Consider the following 20326-nt stretch of genomic DNA (forward strand, 5'->3'; position numbering starts at 1 on the left):
TTGGATCCTCTCCTACCACCCTTCCAAATCCCTGGGGAGCTCCTCTTATTGGACATCTCTAGCCTGGAACCACACAGAGAAGGGTGTTCTGGGAAACATAGTCCCAGCCTCAACCAGAAGCAGTAGTGCCCTGTTAGCAGCAAACAACCTGTTTCAGAATCTTCAGCTTGTGAGAAATAATTTTCTCTTCCAAGAATCTCTCGCACTCTTACAGGACATTAGGGCACAGCTGAGGAAAAGATATGAGATTAATTTGTCCAAGGCAAAGGTTGTGGCTTAAAGAAAGAATAAACACACATAGCTATATGACCTGTTAACACAAAAGATCCAGAAACCATACACTTCTGATTTGGTTATCTCTTGTTATGTATTTATGGAAGATGGGTAAATAGTGAAATGTTATAAATAGTAGAAAAATAGCTTGGTATTGAATTTGTCGATGGAAATTATATACTGGCAAGAGATGTATTAATGAAAAAATTGTTAGAGCTTATTTCTTGAATATGTCAAAAGATAGAAAAGCTAAAATTCCATTAGGATGGTTTTTACTACATTGGTAAAAAAGCATAAAGTCACTATAATTAGTAAATTTGAAAATTAGATAATCTTTACTAGTGGAGCGGGTAGCAGAACTTTATGAAAAAAAAAAAAAGAACACTGGAAAATGTGTTAGAGTTTGGTGAAGTTTCCCAGGTTTCCTACACCCAAGACATAACGGAGACATTGCACCAATTTCACAGTTGGAGTGAAATCAAATGGGGGTACATGAGGGGTAAATGCATTCTTAAAAGAGAGAAAAAAATGGTCTTTTTTATTCATTGCTGTAAGACATAGTCAGATTTGATTCATGAGTTCCAAGATATTTTATGAAAGCATGAAAAGTAGTAATAGTAGTCTATTATTTGCTCCACACGAATCTAAGTGTGAGGTATAGGGATGAACAAAACAAAGTCCCTGACCACATGCACTTGTGAGAGGAGATAGACAGTAAACAAATAAACAACAACAACAACAACAACAACAACACATCATTCAATTTGGAACCAAACACTTCGAGGGGCCTCTTGCGGTGCCTGACCTCCGTCAGCGTTCTGTTGCTCCAGACTACCTCTCTACTTCTGGTTTGGAATGAAATACATGGTGCGGTATAGAGCCTGCTTTCCTGAATCACCTGCGGAGGATTCTTATACATAGGCGGAGAATTAGTTCTGGGTATTTTTGATAAGACTGCAGGGAGTTTATTAAGCTGAATCTAGAAAGATGAGCCAAAATGAGTGGGGATGGGACAATATTCAACATACTAAGGGACAGCATACAAATAAAAAAAAAAGAGTACAACTAAAAAGCTTCTGCACAGCAAAGGACATCATCAACAAATGAAAAGGCAACCTATTGAATGGGAGAAAATCATTGTGAATCATATATGTGATAAGGGGCTAATACCCAAAATATATAAAGAACTCATACAACTCAATAGCAAAAAACCTCAAAAAATCCAATTAAAAATGGGCAGGAAACCTAAATAGACATTTTCCCAAAACATATGGGCGGCCAATAGTACATAATAAGGTGCTCACTATCATTAATCATCAGGAAAATGCAAATCAAAACCACGACGAGATACCGCCTCACACCTGTTAGAATGGCTATTTTAAAAAGACAAGAAATAAGCACTGGTAAGGATTTGGAGAAAAGGGAACCCTTGTCCACTATTTGGTGGGATTGTAAATTGGTGCAGCCATTATGGAAATAATACGGAGTTTCCTCGAAAAATTATAGAACTACCATATGATCCAGCAATCTTACTGGTGAGTGTTTGTCCAAAAAAAAAAAAAAAATGAAAACACTAATTCAGAAAAGATATCTGTGCCTCCATATTCATTGCAGCATTATTTATAATAATTGAGACATGGAAGCAACTTCGGTGTTCCTCGACAGATGACTGGATAAAGAAAACGTGTTATATATACACACAAAGGAATATTACTGAGCCACAAAAAAGAATGAATTCTTGTCATTTGTGACAACGTGGGTGGAATTTGAGGGCATTTTGCTAGGTGAAAAAAAGTCAGACAGAGAAAGACAAATATTGTATGATATCACTTTTATGTAGAATCGAAACAAACAAACAAACAAACCCAAACAAACAAAAAACAAAGAAGTTCACAGATACAGAGAAAAGATTGATGGTTGCAAGAGGTGGGGGCGGCGTGGGGTGGGAGAAAAGGGTGAATTTTTTTTCAGTTTAAATAAATTGAATAAAACTTTTTTTTTTTTTTGAAAAAGGGAATAAAGCAGGAGCCAGAAGCTATAGGTTACAAAAACTAACATATGGCCAAAATAGGGGTACAACAAAATTTTGTACAGCCTAAAAGCTTCTTAACTTTGAGGGCCTTCTTTAAGAGAAAGACTACCAATTAGACAATTAGGTATAAAAATAAATATTTATTTGAAATAAGAAATGCAACACAACAAGCTATAAAACTTAAAAGGCCAACAAATACCATAAACTTCAAGAAAAATCCACAAAAAAGCATTTTAATAAACTGCCTGACACACCTCTCCATACTGTTTTCTAATATTTTTTTAGCTGCATATCCTTTTCCTCCAACTTTACTGAGGTATGGTTGACAATTAAAAATTGTGTATATCTAAGGTATACAACTTGATAATTTGATACATAGATACACTGTGAAATAGTCACCCCCATCAAGGCAATTAACATTATCCATCACCTCACATAGTTACCTTCGTGTGGTGTGTGTGGTGCTAAATTTAAGATCTACCCTCTTAGCAAATTTCAAGTATACGATATAGTGTTGTTAACTATAGTCACATGGTTGTACATTAGATCTCCAGAACTTATTTACCTTGTAACTGAAACTTTGTGCCCTTGAACAATATCTCCCCTTATCCCCTAGCTGCATACCTTTTGACCACTTCTTCAGTTTTGTAACTTGGTAAAGCATTTTCCATGAGAGGAATAGAAACGGACTTCACAGGCAGGGGAACTTGCTGTTTGTGATACCGGTACAGGTTTTTGTCCTTACAGACATAGGAAATCCTATCTATTCTATTTCATATGATTTCCTCCAAAAATGTATGATGCATTTGTAATTGTCTGTGCTGCATTTAGAGTACATTCCTGATGGGAGAGAACTCCCATTTTGACCAGGTATAGTCCAGAGATTCAAACTCTCCCTAGTACTCAACACTCACAATAGTGTGTTTTATGATGTAAAAAATCACCACAGACTGGCTTCTGGCTCCCTCCGTCTCAAAATTTGTGGTTACTCCTTTGCTACTGGAACCCTTCCAGTGCTGGGGAATGTAGAACAGTTCAGGTGGACACCAGCACCCCACCACAGAGGGTAGTAAGTGTGTTATTGGTAGCCATTTATACACCTGGATGGCTAGCAATAACATTACACATAGGAACTATAAAACCACATAAATACATCCCATGGGGTCAGGGGCTAGGGAGAAGCAAGTCCCGTGCCTGAGGCTCAAAAGGTAAAGGGTCATTCATTTGCAGGGTCATGCAAATGCAAGGTTGGCCTCCCTAAATTTTGCTCCCTTGGCACCTCCTTTACCTCGGCCTAGTCCTGGCTCTGTACCCATTAATCCCAAACAAAATGTGTCTCCAACTTCACTTTCCTTGATTAAAAAGTCCATGGACACTTCAAAGCCGCTCAATATGAGGGGAAGTTAGAGTTGAGACAGTGGACTTAACTGGTAGTGGTTAAAATATATTATTTCCTGCTCAGCAGGGAGTCTGCTTCTCCCTCTCCCTCTGCTCCTCCTCACTGCTCATGTTCTCACTCTCTCTCTCAAATAAATAAATACAGAAATCTTTAAAAAATGTGATTTTGAAAAATTTACAATTCACATTGCCAGGGCCCCTAGGGCCTTGGAAGAGGTTCTCTGCAAGTGAGGGGCCCTGGGTTCATGCATCTAGCCTCTTGATAAATCGACCTCTGCATTCCCAAGTCTGAGTTTATCACACCAGCTTCTTTTTGCTTTCAGGAAATTGGTTTAGATTTAGTCTCTGCTCACTAAATTCTATACCTGAAACTAATATTACACTGTGTGTTAACTAACTGGAATTTAAATAAAAACTTGGAAGAAAAAAGAAAAGAAAAAAAAAAAGAGCTTAGGCTTTGGAGGTAGACTATTTGGGTTTGGATCTTGTCACTGCCACTTGATGAACTGGTGAACCCTGAGCGCTTCTTCAATATGTCTGTGCCTGAGATTTTTGCATCTGTAAAATGGGTATAAGTAATGTTAAGATTAAAGAAATTAGTTCAGGCAGAGTGCTTACAACAGTGTCTGGCACATAAAGGCTCAGTATGTATTGGCTATTGCTGTTACTGTTATTGTTGTTGTTGTAGCATCAGTATTCATGTTAATAGTATGTGCCGCTTCTCAAACCACACTGTGCACCCTGAGGAGCCTTTGTGTCCTGGCTAGACCCAGAAAGGCTTCGCTGTTTTCTGAATGGACTGTTTGCTAAATGTAGGAGGAAGGCAGAGAGGAAGAAGTCAGGGGTAAATGGAATCCCTCCCTCCATTAATATATATATATTTAAAAGGTTTTATTTACTTATTCGACAGAGAGAGAGACAGCCAGCGAGAGAGGGGGAGTGGGAGAGGAAGAAACAGGCTCATAGCGAAGAGCCTGATGTGGGGCTCGATCCCAGAATGCCGGGATCACGCCCTGAGCCGAAGGCAGACGCTTAACCGCTGTGCCACCCAGGCGTCCCCTTCCCTCCATTAATATTAATGTCACCAAATTACATTTAAGTAAAAGAAGAAATTGGGTCTATAAATTAATTTGCTGGTTCACGGCATGCCAAAAGAGCATTAACACAGGACCTGACATCATTTTGCTCCCAAATGATATGAAGATAAATTATTTTAGAAGAAAAATCACACGATAGGCTGTAGGTAGACTTTAAAAAGTTGCCTTTTAAAAGACACGTCCCCAAGACACTTCATTTCCCCTTGGGTGGAGCACTGTGGCCAGCAAGGGGCCCCAGAGCACGGGCTGCGACCGAGAAGGGGGAAGCGGGGAGCGAGGGAACAGGAGGAAGCTCAGGCTCCCCCGCCAGCGTGCGCGCAACAAGGCAGAACCGCTTCGGCCACTCGGGCGGTGGAGTCGGTCTCGGCGCCCGGGAGGATGCTGCCCTCGGCCACCCGGCTCCTCCAGGCGCCGCGCCCCGGAACGGGTGTTCCGGGTCCATCCCCAGAGCGGTGTTTGCCGCCCCTCCTACCGCCCCGCAGCGGGTATTCGGGCCCGGAGCCGGCGTCCGCACTCCCCTCCTGCCCGGCATAGCACCGCCTCTGGCCCGGGTGCAGGGGCCCGGCGCGCAGGCGGGGGGCGCTGTGGCCTCAGCGCGGGCACACAGCGGCCGGGCCGGACCCGCCTCTTTCCCCTCCCCGCCCGCCCCCCACGCGTCGTGTCGCCGGGAAGCCGGGAGGAGACAGAGCGCTCGGGCTCCACGGCGCTCGGCCCGCAGTCTTCTGACCGCGCGGAGCAGAGCCAGGTGGCGCCGCCCGACCCCGGAGCCGGGACCCTCCCCGGCCGCCTTTGTCTGGGAGCGTGCGGCCTGGAAGCGCTGCTCTCGGGGGCCGGGCGCGCGGCCACAGCGGTAGCTGACAGCTCTTCCCTCCCGGAGGGCTCCGGGACGGAGGGGCGGTCGGGCCGGGCCCTGCTCGCCCGCGCCTGGACGCCCGAACCCGCGCACCGATGCCCCCGCAGCAGGGGGACCCCGCATTTCCCGGCCGCTGCGAGGCACCGCCCGTTCCGCCGCGCCGGGAGCGCGGGGCGCGCGGGGGGCGCGGGCCCGGGGCTCCGGGGGGCCGGGGGCGCGCGGGCGGTGCCGAGGGGCGCGGCGTCAAGTGCGTGCTTGTCGGCGACGGCGCGGTAGGCAAGACCAGCTTGGTGGTGAGCTACACCACCAACGGCTACCCCACCGAGTACATCCCCACCGCCTTCGACAACTTCTCGGGTGAGGCGGGCCGGGTGGCGCTTCTCGGGAGGGGGCGCGTGGCCGCCGTCCGCGGGCGCGGTGCTGACGGCCCGGGTGTCGAAGGGAGGGGAGCGCGGCGTGAGGGTCGCGGGTCCCCGAGGAGGCTGCGGGCCCGGCCGGGCTCCAGCTGGGAAGCGGACCGGGCGCGGAGCGCAGGACCTTCCCGAGCCTCGGGGACGGGGCAAGCGCGGAGCCACCTGAGGACCCGCGGGGCAACGGGGAGCCCCCAAACCGGAGCCCTGCGGAGGGGGCGGGGTACGGGAGACAGAGCCTGTGCAAAAAGAAATGGTACGGCAATTTAGTAACCAACAGGTCGAGTTCAGGTTGCTTGGTCAGTTTCCTGCGTAGAAAGTTGCGTCAGGTCGATGTTGCTGGCGCTGCTGCCGAGTTTCAGTGGGAAGGTGACGCGCAGGTGCCATTACCTGTGGCCCTGAGAGTCAGTCCTTTCCTTTTGGCGGCTCCCCTCACGAGGAGTGTCTCCACTTTGAAGAGCCACAGAGGCGGCAGAAAATAGTTAATTTACTGAAAACAGCACTGAGGGCTTAGGTTTGGATTAAACCTGGAGAGTAAACGCGATTTCTTCTGAATCCGTCTCCCCTGTTCCCACTGCTCCCCCTTCCATCTCCCCCGTTGGCTCTGTTTCTGATTCTTCGTGTCTTTTCAGTGTCTCTTTAAGCTCTTTACAGCTCTTATGTATGGTGTGCTATGTTTTTTGGTGTGGTGGAAACAAAGATAAAGGATTTTTCAGGTCTTTTTGAGATTTACTGAAAAGTTAAAATCCACAGAGGCTAATGTGAAACACTCTCTAGCTCTTAAAAGAACAAAAAAAATGCTTCTTGACCTCTTAGAAAGTCGCGATGGCAAAGGCTTGCTTTCTTCCACCTCTAAGGTACCCTGAATAAAACTGCTGTACTAATGGGTTTCCACCCAAATGGTTTTGTTTTTTCCTCCTTTTCCCTCTCAGCTGACTAGTGTAAACTTTAAAAGCAACTTAGAAAGTTGCACTGAGAGGGACCTGAGTGTTGAATTCAAATAGAAACCTCCACGCTGTGCCCCAGGGCAGACCCCTGCCAAGTACCCCATCCCAGTGGAAAGGTGGGCAGGCTTTCTTTTCTTTTCTGTGTTAATCCTCCCTTTGAGCTGACACAGTGAGATAAGCAGTGCCCTCTTCTATAAACAGGACAATGCAGGCAGCCTGTGTTTGCTCATGTTCTCAAAACAAGCTACAATTTTATGATAAACCATGAAGTCTTGGAACATTTCCCAAGGGAAAACAGAATTATTTGTGAGGTTTTTCCACTGAGTTAAAATGGCGAGGTTGGTTCCCATTTACCCCCCAGTGTTGTTTTTAGGTTTTTTGAACCGAGTGTGACAGGAAAATAAATCTTCCAGGACTGGGCGAAAAGTGTAGGCCCTTCTGGGGTGCCCTCAAATGGCTCAGGGATTTGCAGCTTCAGCCCCCGCCGTGCAGTGAATTGCCAGCCCTCGAGGGTTTGTAGACAAAAATGCCTCCATGGGGCCTCCTTGTTTTAGGCAAGTCTTTAATTCATTAGGGGACCCAGAATAGCTGAAGGGTGTGGAGGGAGAAGGGTAGTTGCAGCTGAAACCATTATTTTCCTGAAAGGAATTGAAAGACACCCCTGATCATTGTTTTTGTCTTGTTTCTAAGCTGTGGTGTCTGTGGACGGGCGGCCTGTGAGACTCCAGCTCTGCGATACTGCCGGACAGGTTAGTGGACCATCGCGCCTCGGTGCTGGGAAGGGGACCAGCCCTTTAGAGGCCTCAGAATAACCTCGCTCTGTAACTGGGTCATTCTAAAGCCTCACAAGTGGCCCCAGCCCTGCCCCTCTCCAAGGCTGGCGGGGAGGGGGAGATAGCTGTGCACTCATAAAACGGGGTTTGGCCCAGCTTCACATGGTCAGGACAGGGGGGCAACAGGGTCAACAACAGGCGTTCTTACAGGAGTTTCTTATCTTATTTACTATCTCGTTTTTATTAAAAATGGTCAATGATGCTTTGTGATCATTTCTCAAAGTTTAAGTTGGTGATAGAATCATGTTATTAGAAGTCAACAAGCCAAATGTGAAATTTGCTCAAGAAAAAGATGGAGGGTTTTTAAAAAAGATTTTATTTATTTTAGAGAGAGAGAAAGAGCATGGTAGGGAGGGGCAGAAGGAGAGGGAGAGAGAGTCTTAGGCCCACCCCACGCTGAGTGTGGAGCCCTGACACAGGGTTCAATCCCATGACCCTGAGATTAAGACCTGGGCTGAAACCAAGAGCCAGACACTCAGCCAACAGCGCCATCCAGGCACCCCCCGCCCAAAAGATGGAGTTCGTCAGTGGGTGTTAATATTTCCCTCCCTAAGCTCTGGTTTGATTCACTAGGGACACCCCATTCTTTGATACAGTGGTCGAAGCTCTCCTGAGCTGGGGGAATGAATGAACCTGGACTTAGTCTTTCCAAATCATGAATGTTTCTTCTTGTCTCAAGGGTCCAGCACTTGGATGACACACCCAGGGAGGGACAGAGATTGGGGTGTCCCCCGACGAGCTCCAGGGACTCAGCATCACCCAGTCGTCCCTTCGTACAGTGCTCGTCACTGAGGTCTCCTTGTTCTCTGTGAAAACCCAGGGTGCCAGCTCTTGAGTTTGTCAAAGTGACAGTTCATCAACATGGAGTCTTTCCTTGTTAGAGTGAGAGGAAATGCCGAGGGGCCCTTTGTAGTCACGCAGAAGTGCCCACCTCCCTTTCTGAGGTGTTGTCCCATGACCATCTGTGTTTAAGAAGCTGGGTTTCCAGTATTCCTAAGTGCCTCATCCAAACTGCTTACCTACCCTGGGACCGCAAACTCACAGGTTTATTTTTCAAAACTCAAGGTGGCACAAGACTGGGCAGCTTTGGTCCCCAGCTCAGGCGGTTTGGCTGTGGCCCAGTGGCATGAGTGGCGGCCCTGCCTCTTCTGCCCCTTCTGCCCTGGAGCACGTCTACTTCCCCCTCAGTGGCAACCCAGGGTGTGTCTTACTGCCTGTGGAAAAGAGAACTCAGAGGAACACTGCTCTTCTCATATTGACTCTTTCTGAATGCCCTCCTGGTACTTGTCATGAAAGCTTAATTGCTTTGTATAAAGTAAGAATCTTTTTCCTACTACGTGTCTGATTTTCTGATCTTTAAAATGGGGTCAGAGTCGCACGTTGATAAATGTAGGCATTCCTGCTGATGCAAGAAGGGGCAGCTGAATAGCCCAACAATAAGACCGGAGACAGGAAGCCAAGAAGGCACAGTTACTGGGGACCCTTGAGGGGAGGAGCAAGCAGGTCAGTGCACATCCCTGCCCACTAATGGGGCTCTCCTGGTAGCTGTTGACTTTTGTCAGACACGGCTTCCTAAGTTGGGGTTCTAGGCCTAGGGTTTATACGGATGCCTATAGTGGAGCGCTGGGTCCTGGGGAATGCAGACTTAAGTCCTGGCCTACTCCTCGGAAGGCTTACAATCTGTAGGGAAGATAAGCCAGTTAGTAGAACTTGTGAAAGAAACCAGGGAAGTGCGGTAGGGAGGAAGGCAGTGTTGGCTTGGGTGCAGGACAGGTGGGTCTGGGAGAAAACCACTGGGCAGTTTTGAAAGAGGCATAGGACTGTGATCAGAAAAACTTTGAGAAATGATCCTGAATTACTGAGGTAGAATTTGACTTTTTCCTTAGTGTGGTCTGTTTAAAAGTTGGGGAAGCACAAGAATAATTTTGGAGATATTTTCGTGAAAAAATTTTAAAATTAGGGAAATAAAAGAACTTTGGTGCAAGTTGGTAAGTTTTCGTTCATTTGGAAATTATTCTTCTAGTCTCCCAGTGATGTTTTCATTGACTTTTACTGTATTTTTTACTGATGTATTAGTAAAGTATACCTTATTATGTAACGAATGAATAAACCAATTTCAAAAACTATGAAAACTACACAGCTGGTAAGATAAGATCACTTCTTTTCCCTACTCCCCAAGTATCCGTTAGGACTTACTCTGACTAATAGCAAAGCCAGTCAGAGTGGTAATTCTTTCCACCTTCCTTATTCCTTAGTCCAGATCTGATAAACAACCTTTTAGAAGGGACTTGATTTGACACCTGCTGTATTTTCCTAATGTTGACTCAGCCAGTGCCCATCTCCTCCAGGCGGTCCTCAGAATAGCCTTGTGGGCTTAAAGTGACTTGTGTGACCTCTGTTTCCAGCTTCAGGGGAGCATGAGCACAGGTAGCCCTAACCTGGGGCCCACATGCAGGTTTCATATGGAAGCTTAGAGCAAGAATATAGCTCCACTGGCTGAATAACTAGAAATTGCTTTTCGTGTCTTTGGGTTTTCTTGTTAGGGAGGTAGGTGAGCATAGAAAATGTTAAAAGGAGTCTTTAACACTGGACTCACAGTGTTTCTCAAATGAAAATAGATCAGAGACCGAGGACTTTGAGAACGTACCTTTGGCATAAGAGAAGGGACTGTCACTGAAATTGCCAGGAAAAGCTGAAAATTCCTCAGCCTTTTGACCCATGAGGCTCTTGGAAAAAATCTCTGTGCTAAAAAAACCAAAAAATCAGGTTGCAGCTTGACCAACACTACTACTCAGCGGCCTGTCCGGCACGCCCTGTCCCTCACTGAATTCTGTGTGTCTTCCCCTAAGACCTGGCAGGTGCGTGCAAATCACCAGGCCTCAGAACACCTTTCCTTGAGGGTACATTCCAGTGGACCTCGTCAGGTGTATGTGTGTTGTGTTGATTTCGGCAGTATCTAAGGTTTCTGTTAGAGAGGAGGAGGGTTTGATTTCTGCTTGGCTCCCTGAATTCTTCAGCCAGAATCTCAAGAGGTCTGGGGAGCCGGGTTTCCAAAGCCCTGTCACAAGGCCCAGCCCCCGAGCTTGCCTTTCTTTTTATTGGTAATGCAACCCTGGCTCGCAGGGCACGGCCAAGGGTGACTGACTTCTAACAGCGAGCTGCAGCTGCCCGAGGGAGCTGACCTTACACGGGGCTCAGTTTTGTGCTTCTTTGAGGCCTCTGAGAACAGAGGGAATGTTTTCTTACAAGATCTTCTTTGCTGGGCCATCGTCGACCTGGTGGAGTTTCTGTGTTTATTCTTTCAGCTCAAAGTTGGCACTAAGAAAGCCAACTTGTTCTTTTTTAACCGTCGTGTATAGAAGTCTGACAAGCGGCAGTGACGAAATGCCAGATTCGTTCCTGAGCATTCGAGCCGGTTGACTTCAACACTGGTGGTTGGTTGGATGCCCTACAACTGAAATATGGAGCCACAAATGAAGAAAGTGCCTTCAAGTAAAACAGATCCAGGTTTCCTTTACACCTGCAGAATGGCCACAGATGCAGAATACTGTGCACGTAAAGAGGAGTTTGTATAATAATCAGGCTATGCCAACGGCGTACTGAAAACCTGGATGGCATTTCACTTTTTCATGCCACTAGGAAGTTGTCTGTCATAGGACACCTGTGCGAGGCTGGCACCCACAGGTAGAAATTTTATTTTACTTTATTTTTTTTTTATTTTTTCAAAGTTTAGTTTTTTAATTTTTGTGTAGTAGTCTCCACACCCAGTGTGGGGCTTGAACTCACGACCTCGAGATCAGCAGTAGTATGTCTTCTGACTGATGCAGCCAGGTGCCCCCACAGATAGAAATTTTAAATAGGAATGAGATGATGTAAATATTTTCCTGTGAGAGGGCTGAGTGAAAGCTTTTAGTTCATTGCATAGGGCACTGCAGGGGACTATGAAGAAATGCTGATTTGGAGACAGACAGCTCTACAAGGGCTGAGGCCGGGTCTGTCTGTCCCCAGCCGAATCCCCGGGGCCCTGCACGGTGCCCAGTGGCCAGCGTACGTTGCCGCGAAGTGGGTGACTGTGGCAGGTACTCACCAGCACGACTGTAATTATTGCATCCAGTTCCCTGTACCTTGAGAGTAGGGTGGGAATGCCCTTCCTCGGGTCCTTTATCCTCCCAAAACTGCATGGAGCTCCCTGGTATTTGCAGGGAAAAAAGAAGGGGTAAGGAGGTTCGGAAAGGAAGAGAGGAGGGAGAAAAAGAGAACAATTAAGAAGAAAGAGATAAATCAAGCAAGAATGAGAAAGTATTAGCCAGTGTGACATTGTAAGTCACGTTGTTGTAAGTGACTTGGAGAGGCATAGGCTCTCCGAATTGCCAAGGAGAGTGGCCTGTCAGAGGTCCTCAGCTCCAATTCTGGGTCTGTCCTTGTGTCTGATTAACATTACTCAGTGCCCTGTGCGTGCCCTGAGTGCGGTGCAGATGGGACGAGGTGGGCGTCACTCAAAGCTGTCATGAGGATGGGCAGGGTTGGATTCTTGAAGAGAGAAGCAGGCTTAGACTGGGGTTCACTGGGGTCAGATTGGAAACTTGGGGATCCGTGTGGCTGCCGTCTCAATTTTAGAAGAATAGCTAAATACCCGAGTTGAAAGAGTAAATCTGGGTTTCTGTAGGCTGAAGGGTAGATAAAGTAAATTTGATTTCTACAACTTACCTGCTGTAAGTACTTTCTCTGGGGTAAGTTGCCGGAGGGTCGTGGGCACTGATGCAGACATTGAACGCACCGGCCAGGTTTCGTGGGGCTGGCAGTGCGAGCCCCACGGAGGTAAGCAGCAGGATGGCTTTCCGAGGCATTGGCCCTTCCCTCCATAATCACACCTGCCAGACCCTTGCAAGAAAAAAAATGGTAAAGTGGTCTCTTTGCTGATGAGACTGGATTTAAAAGGTAACTTTGGGGTGCTTTGATTGGTTGCAGGATGAGTTTGACAAACTCAGGCCTCTCTGCTACACCAACACGGACATCTTTCTTCTGTGCTTCAGCGTGGTGAGCCCCTCCTCTTTCCAGAACGTCAGCGAGAAGTGGGTGCCGGAGATTCGATGCCACTGTCCCAAAGCCCCCATCATCCTCGTCGGAACTCAGTCGGATCTGAGAGAAGACGTCAAGGTCCTTATTGAGCTGGACAAATGCAAAGAGAAGCCCGTGCCTGAGGAGGCCGCCAAGCTGTGCGCCGAGGAAATCAAAGCCGCCTCCTACATCGAGTGTTCGGCCTTGACTCAGAAAAACCTCAAGGAGGTCTTCGACGCGGCCATCGTCGCGGGCATCCAGTACTCGGACACTCAGCAGCAGCCAAAGAAGTCCAAAAGCAGGACTCCAGACAAAATGAAAAACCTCTCCAAGTCCTGGTGGAGGAAGTACTGCTGCTTCGTATGACGCGGCCAGGAACCCGGGAGGGCGGTTTTGGGATGAGGCCCTCAGTAGAAGCTATATTAGCTGAACGGCTCCTCTCATCGTGTGGAACGTGTATAGGGAACATGCGTGTGTCACAGGTGGAGCTCTCCGTGTCTGTCTTCTTTCTTGCCTTTGATATCCTTGTTTGTTTGAGCTAATGACTCGTTATGCAAGATAGTTCTGGAAACGTAGAGCTCTAGACCTCTGGATTAATTTATATCTAATATGGAAAAGACACCTCAAATCTGGGTGTTGAGAATGAAATTTTTTTTTGCTACGTTACAGTGTACAGAAGAACAAAAGAAGAAACGGTGTGGTTAACCCTCCTTTGACTAAGGGCTCCTTCCTGCAAGTGCGTTACGTCCCCAGGCCAGCTGTGGCGCGAATCACTCTTAGCTCTGAAACTCCGCACACTTTTAAAAAACTTTTAAGGAACTAAAATTTGAGAAAACAAGGAGAGACCTCTGCCAACAACACCTCAAACCAGTCCCTTTTGTCATATGCTAATACCTGGTTGCTTAATATCTCCAATCAGCCAGCAGAGAACATCCTAGGAACTCTCCAGCACTGCGTACACCAAAAGGAAAAAATTGGTTATTGGGATTTTTCATTCTTAGTCCAGTTGTGTTGACATCGTATAAGCATAGCCAACATGCCATGTGGAGTAAAGCAAGGATTAGTCAGAAACGCTTACGTTTTCTTGAGGGAGTGATTCACGTCGAGATCAGAATGTGGTGTTTGCTGTTTGTATGTGTGCACCAAACTGCCTAGATCCCCGGTAGTCAGAACACTAGGGAGCGTCTATCGGAATTGTTTGAAAACTTCCAAACTATTTAAATTATCCCATCTGCAGGGAAGTGGACACTCTTGAAAGGCCTGCAGCAAACGTTTGTAGGAGACAAAATGTACTTTTTTCCCCTTAAGTCAGCCAAAATGTATACACACACACACACACATACACACACACACACACACACACACACGTGGCTGTATTTGCTGCTGATTCAGACTTTTAAACAGTTAATGAGAAAAAGCATGGCCGCAGAAACAGATGTGAGGGAAGCTCAGCTTCCTCTTTTTATTACTTTTTTGAACAGATCTCTTTTTGATTATATCCTACTCGGTTATGATTTTAAGTATATCTTGACACAGTTTTGAAACCATCTTAAAACACGAACATCTCTTAAAACCTGTTTTAAACTGAGTGTCTCTTGAAACCTGTTAAAACAACCGGGCAAAGCCACAGATGCCTTTCAGGGAGCTGGCCGCAGAGACCAGGGCTGCGAGTCATAGGGCGCCCGGGATGGTCTGCTGTGGCCCGGCCAGGAGCGGGGTTCGTGTGCGGACCACAGCTCCCTCCCGCAGCTGCGTCCTTGCGGGGGGACAGCCAGAAAACCATATACTTGTGAAACACTTGTGTTCTTCAAGGTGGCAGTTCTTAGGGCTTCATCTTCTGGGAGAAAAAAAGTTCCATATCAGAAGAGTCGGTTTTTTTTACTTTGTGATGGCTGTGCTTCTGAGATGCCAAGAGGTAGCCCACCACGTGAATTACAATGTCCGGTTGCAGTGGGTGAAGCAGATTTACCAAAACCAATTCAGTAACTAGGAAAACTTCTGTAGAGCCAGTGGATGGAAAAGTCTTACCTTTCTGTGGGTCTTGCATTTTCTTTTTTATATTTAAAAAAGCGAATTTGTGTTTTCCTATAAAAGAAGTAAAGGATTGGGTTAGGGGCTTCTTTGATCTGTGTTAGTAAATAAAATTAACTGATTTCTTTGTTTAAAAACTAAAATACATGGATTGTTCACTATTTATTTTTCATTACTGAAATTGATATCAGTCATAGCTTCCCAAAGCATTTAGTTATAGCCTGAGTGACTACAATTACGTCATTTGTGGAAATGCTCCAAACAGGCTCTAAGCTGGCCTGTCTGGCTCACCTGTCTGTGAGCAGCCAGTTTCCCAGGCTGGGCTCTGCCTGTGCTGGGTGCAGAGGTGGGAGCGGTGGGAGAGTTACTTGGTGAGCAATTTTAAACAATATTTTTATATTTAAGCAAATGTCATGGAGTACAATGCAAATTAATTTTTTAAGATAGAACACAAGACTTGGAAAATTTCAATGCACGCGACAGCATATGGAGCTGCTCTTGGTTCCCTGGGGTGAGGGCCACGGCCCCCTCTGCCTGGGGGCCACTGGTGGAAAGCTGGCCGTGGAGCACCTGTGTGGCCCAGTTCTGAGAGCTTTACTCAAGTGGTTTATTTTTAACCCAACTTGATACGATCTGTACCATTAGCGCTAAAAATCTAGAGGGTTGACTTTTTTTTTTTTTTTTTAAAGATTTTATTTATTTATGTGACAGAGAGACAGCCAGCGAGAGAGGGAACACAGCAGGGGGAGTGGGAGAGGAAGAAGCAGCTCCCAGCGGAGGAGCCTGATGTGGGGCTCAATCCCATAACGCCGGGATCACGCCGACTGCGCTACCCAGGCGCCCCTAGAGGGTTGACATTTAAACACAACCGTTTTTAACATGTTGCTGCATTTTACAGATTAGTGAAGGTACGATCGATTGTATTTCAGGTTTTCCTCCATTTTTGTTTCTTTGTGTGATTGGGCAGAAAAGCTCGTAAAAGTGTGTGCTTGAGTTAAACATAGAGTCGATCCACTTCAAAGCTGAGACACTGTTCAACTTGGAGCTTGGTTTTGCAGAGAAGATTTTACGAGTTGTGCTTTAGAAAATGCCACTTTAGCTGAACTCCTACAGTGTAGGCCAGTCCTAATTGAAAAATACAGTATACTTCCAACCTGTTTTATCACCTTTTACCGTGTCTGTGGAAACAAACCTTTTGTAATACTGTTCTCTGTGCTTGACAGACTTCAGGAGAAACCACGCAGTTACTACAAGCCGAAACGCAGGCACGGTCTTCTCCCCAGACTGTCGTAACCTGGTGCCTTACCAAGTCGTGCTGCTCTGTGTTCAAGTGTAATGATGTTGAGCAGAACGTTGTCCTCGAAAGTGCTATAAATGAGGTGGTATGAAATAAATTCTGACTTATGGATATAACTGCACTTGCCTTTTCTACCAAAGAATGTCGCTGGAAGTGAGTAAAAGTTTAGCCACATCCAAAAGCAGGCTGGTTGGGAAGCATATGGCGTGCTCCCAGAGGCGTTTTGGGAATCATCCCTAACCAACATTAAATGCTTATTGAATATGGGGTTTCTGGGGTCACAGTCTGATATAAGCCCTCTCTGACTCTGTCTGTAATGGATGGTGTGCTGGTGGCCCGTGTGTGTCCCTCACAGGAACACTTCTTTTTTTTTTTTTTAAAGATTTTATTTATTTATTCGACAGAGATAGAGGCAGCCAGCGAGAGAGGGAACACAAGCAGAGGGAGTGGGAGAGGAAGAAGCAGGTTCATAGTGGAAGAGCCTGATGTGGGGCTCGATCCCAGAACACCGGGATCACGCCCTGAGCCGAAGGCAGACGCTTAACCGCTGTGCCACCCAGGTGCCCCTCTCACAGGAACACTTCTTGCAGCCAAAAGTCAAAGCTCAGAGAAGCACTTGGTGTGTGATGATGGGTTGGTCACTAGATCTGAGCCTCGGTTTCCTTATGTATGGAAGTACAGCTTTTCTCCCCGGGCTGTTTGAATCCTGCATGAGAATACATGTGCACGTGTGGGGCACATGTGGGGTAAATGGCCAAGATCTGTAGTGGCCATGGAAGGGATTAGAAGGTGCCATGAGCCCCATCAGCTTAACAAGGAAGGCCAGCAAAGCTCGGAGTTCCCCATGTCTGAGGGCTAGGGGTGCCCATGCGGTATATGTGAACTTGCAGTCATCGTCAGATGCCACCGGAATGCAGCCCTACACCACGGAATGGGGCCCTGACAACAGGACCAACCTGGGAGGCCAGGTGTCATCCTGCTTCTACCCTTAAGCCTCAAGGGTGGAGGGCTCCTGGTCATCTAGTGAAGGATGGGCCTGTCCACCTCATTCCCCACAGTGCCTCCGGGGCCAGCCTTGACTTTTCGTATCCACTGAACATTGAGCCACAATGCACTGGATTGCTGTGCAGAGAGCAACTAAAATGATTGGCCATCAGCATATGTCCCAAAGTGCTAAAACCCAGCTCACCCTCACTGGCTTCCATTGGCAGCCTAATCCCAGCTCAAAGGGATCTGGAAGTTTCTCTTCAACCAGCCCCTGTTTGCCTCCATGTCCAGGATAGGCCTTCCCAGGATACACTGACAGAGCACCCAGCCCCTCTAAAGGGTCAGGGCGCACTTCATGGAGACATAAGACCTAAAAGAGGTGAGAGAGTGACAAGTATCTGAGAGAGAAGTTTTCCGAAGGGAACAGCAGGTGCAAAGGCCCTGAGGCAGAGCAAGTTTCTGGCATGTCCTGGAGGCCAGTGTGGACAGGACCAAAGTAGTACAGGGAGAGGAGCAGAAGATGACCTAGAGGAGGGGAGGAGGTAGGGAAAGGAGGTCAGAGAGGCCCCTGACATCAGGGAGGGGATGGTGTGATGGGAGGGCAGAGGAGGAGAGGGCTGGACTCCAGAGTCAGGCTCTTTGGGCTTAAATCCTGGCTCTGCCACTTACTGGTTGTGATTCCTTAAGCAATTTAAACTTTCTGTGTCTAAACTTTAGAATCTGTAAAGGGTAAATCTGGCACCTACGTCAGTGGTCTGGTGGTGTTATGATGTGAAGTGCTCAGTAAACGTCCACTCTGACTGGTCTCTTTGGCATGTTCTGTTCATTTCTCTCACAGCAGGCTGCCTAGGTGATTAACTCAACGATCGGCCCCTAATGGCTCTCATCTTCAGCCCTACTAATTTTTGTGAGCCTTCTGCTTTTTAATGGATAATAGCACATCTATTTTTCATTTCCAGTCATTTTTATAAAAACAAAACAATATGCATTACTCCAGCAGTTGCACAGGCTGACTCTGGAACAGAGATGCTTCTGCCTGAGCGGCTGGGGCTGCTGGGGGCTGGCCACCGGCTGGGGGGGGGGGTCTGGGCCGATCCCCTCTCAAGGAGAAGGTAGAATTGAGCCTCAGAAGGTGTTTTGGTGGAGTTGGAGTGAGACAACAAAGATCTATGTGGAAGTCAAGGATGAGGCTGCGAGGGTGTCTGTCCCTTGACTCCTTCCCTGTGAGAAGTTCTTGCTTCATACGAGCACACTCAGCTTTGTGAATCTAGAGCCATTTTTAGAATCCTTGCCTATAATCCAATCAGCCAACCAGTTTCCCCCACGGAGTCCTAACAGTACAACTGAGTCCTGAAGAGACACAGTCTGCATGTGGGAGAGGTCGGGAACCTGGCGATCTCTAACCTAATGTTTGTCATCTAGAAGGAGGACACGTTCCAGAGCAGAATATCACATTTCCATTCATTCTCCTCCTGAACGTCCCACAGATACTTCAAATTTGACTCATTCTGTCAGTTTCCATTCACTACTGTAGCAAATTACTACAAACTTAGTGCTTGAAACAATACAGATTTCTTACCTTACAGTTGTGGAAGGGAGAATTCAGAAATGGGTCTCGCCTGTCTCACATCACGGTGATGACAGGCCTGTGTTCCTTCCTGGAGGCTCTAAGGAAGCCATCTTCTCGCTTCCTCCAGCTGCTGACCCCACCTCCATTCCTCGGCTCAAGATGGTGCCTCACCTTCAAAGCCAGCAATGGCCAGTCCAGTCTTTCTTCAAGGGCAACCCACTGACACTGACTCTTTCACCTCTTCTTCCCCATTTACTGTTATATGGGGCCCACCTGGAGAGTTCAGAGTAATCTCCCCCTGTCAAGGTCTGTGGATTAGCAATTTTAATTCCATCTGCAGCCTCAATTCTGCTTTGCCATGTAACCCACAGCATCACACAATCTAAAGTGTAGGATGTGGACATCTTTGGGGGCCATTCTGACCACACTCATGTCCTGGAAGTCAGCTCATTGCTCCCCAGATCATTGCCTCCCCTGTATTCTTTTTCCTAGGAAGTATTCAGAACACAGCAGTCAGCGGCAGTCTTGGTCAGATGTGTGCAACGTTGGCGGGGGCCCCCCCCGGTTCATCTGGCTGACGAGGGGGAGAAGTGCCAGGTCATTCCTAGGGAGGGGAGAACTACTGGGGGTAGCAGTCGATGACTGAATATTTCTGGTCCCATTGGCGAAAACACCTCTCATGTGACATGGATGAAATCTTACCTTGATATCATGAAACATCCAAATCTCCCGCCTCTCCTTATTCTTCAGAACACCATAAGTAGCTTTACTATGATTTGGCATCTCAGGGAGGTCTCCAAAGGGAGAGAATGCAGTGATCTTACTGAATGCTTGAATTCCCCTTCTCAAGACAGTGTTCTCTCACATTACACTAGTAGAGTGGTTTCTGATTAGGATTTGGCCTGAACTGGGGAGAAAAATGTACTAAAAATGGCAATGGGAATCCTTGACGTCTTTGCCTGGTTTTGCATCCATTTTTCACAAGGCCGTTTCTAACATTTCCTCTCAGTCAAGCAGCTGGAGGTGCAACATGAATTTGGCATACAGTGGCCATCCCCGTGGAAAGCATTCGCACGAGGGCATGTGTTCTGATAGCCCAAACACACTGCTTTGGAGTGTTGAAACTTAAAGCACAAAAAGAACTTCGACATTCGAGAATATCCCTTAGCACAGAAGCTTTCAGGAGTAGCATATGAATCAGTCACACTTTGACAGATTCTGGATAATCGTTGATTCAGGGGTTAAGACAAGTACCGTATTGTACGTGGCTGGTGGAAGAGAGTCGCGTGCTTCAGGAGCAAATATCAAAACTGACATTCTACCATGGAAATCAGGAAGCCAGGCTACTATTCCTTGTCATGGATTTAGAATACAGCAGACCTGGCCGGCTGGGGCTCAATTCCATTTTGAGTCTGCTCAAGTGTCTCAAGAGGTCTTTGTTAGGAACTTAGAACTCTGATACCTAAAACATCATCACCTGTAGCAGGAACAATGGAATGAGTTTGGCTTGCCTTATTTATTTAGTAAATGTTTTACTGGT

At 47.0% G+C, this 20326-nt stretch overlaps 1 protein-coding gene across 1 annotated transcript; it reads left to right on the forward strand.

Annotated features, from left to right (window-relative positions):
* Nucleotides 1–5445: 5445 nt before the first annotated feature.
* On the forward strand, nt 5446–16345 carry RHOU (ras homolog family member U). Its single transcript, XM_045783554.2, has 3 exons — nt 5446–6010; nt 7701–7759; nt 12812–16345. The coding sequence occupies exons 1-3, from the start codon at nt 5749–5751 to the stop codon at nt 13265–13267; spliced, it is 777 nt and encodes a 258-aa protein (XP_045639510.1). The 5' UTR covers nt 5446–5748; the 3' UTR covers nt 13268–16345.
* Nucleotides 16346–20326: the final 3981 nt, after the last annotated feature.

Source organism: Ursus americanus, chromosome 6 (assembly GCF_024610735.1).
Source record: "Ursus americanus isolate L20-20 chromosome 6, mUrsAme1.1.p, whole genome shotgun sequence".
NCBI lineage: Eukaryota > Metazoa > Chordata > Mammalia > Carnivora > Ursidae > Ursus > Ursus americanus.

Coding starts and splice junctions, on each gene's coding strand:
- RHOU (XM_045783554.2), top strand. CDS start 5,749: ATGCCCCCGCAGCAGGGGGACCCCGCATTTCCCGGCCGCTGCGAGGCA. Junction 6,011..7,700: donor CGCCTTCGACAACTTCTCGG/GTGAGGCGGGCC, acceptor CTTGTTTCTAAG/CTGTGGTGTCTGTGGACGGG. Junction 7,760..12,811: donor TCTGCGATACTGCCGGACAG/GTTAGTGGACCA, acceptor GATTGGTTGCAG/GATGAGTTTGACAAACTCAG.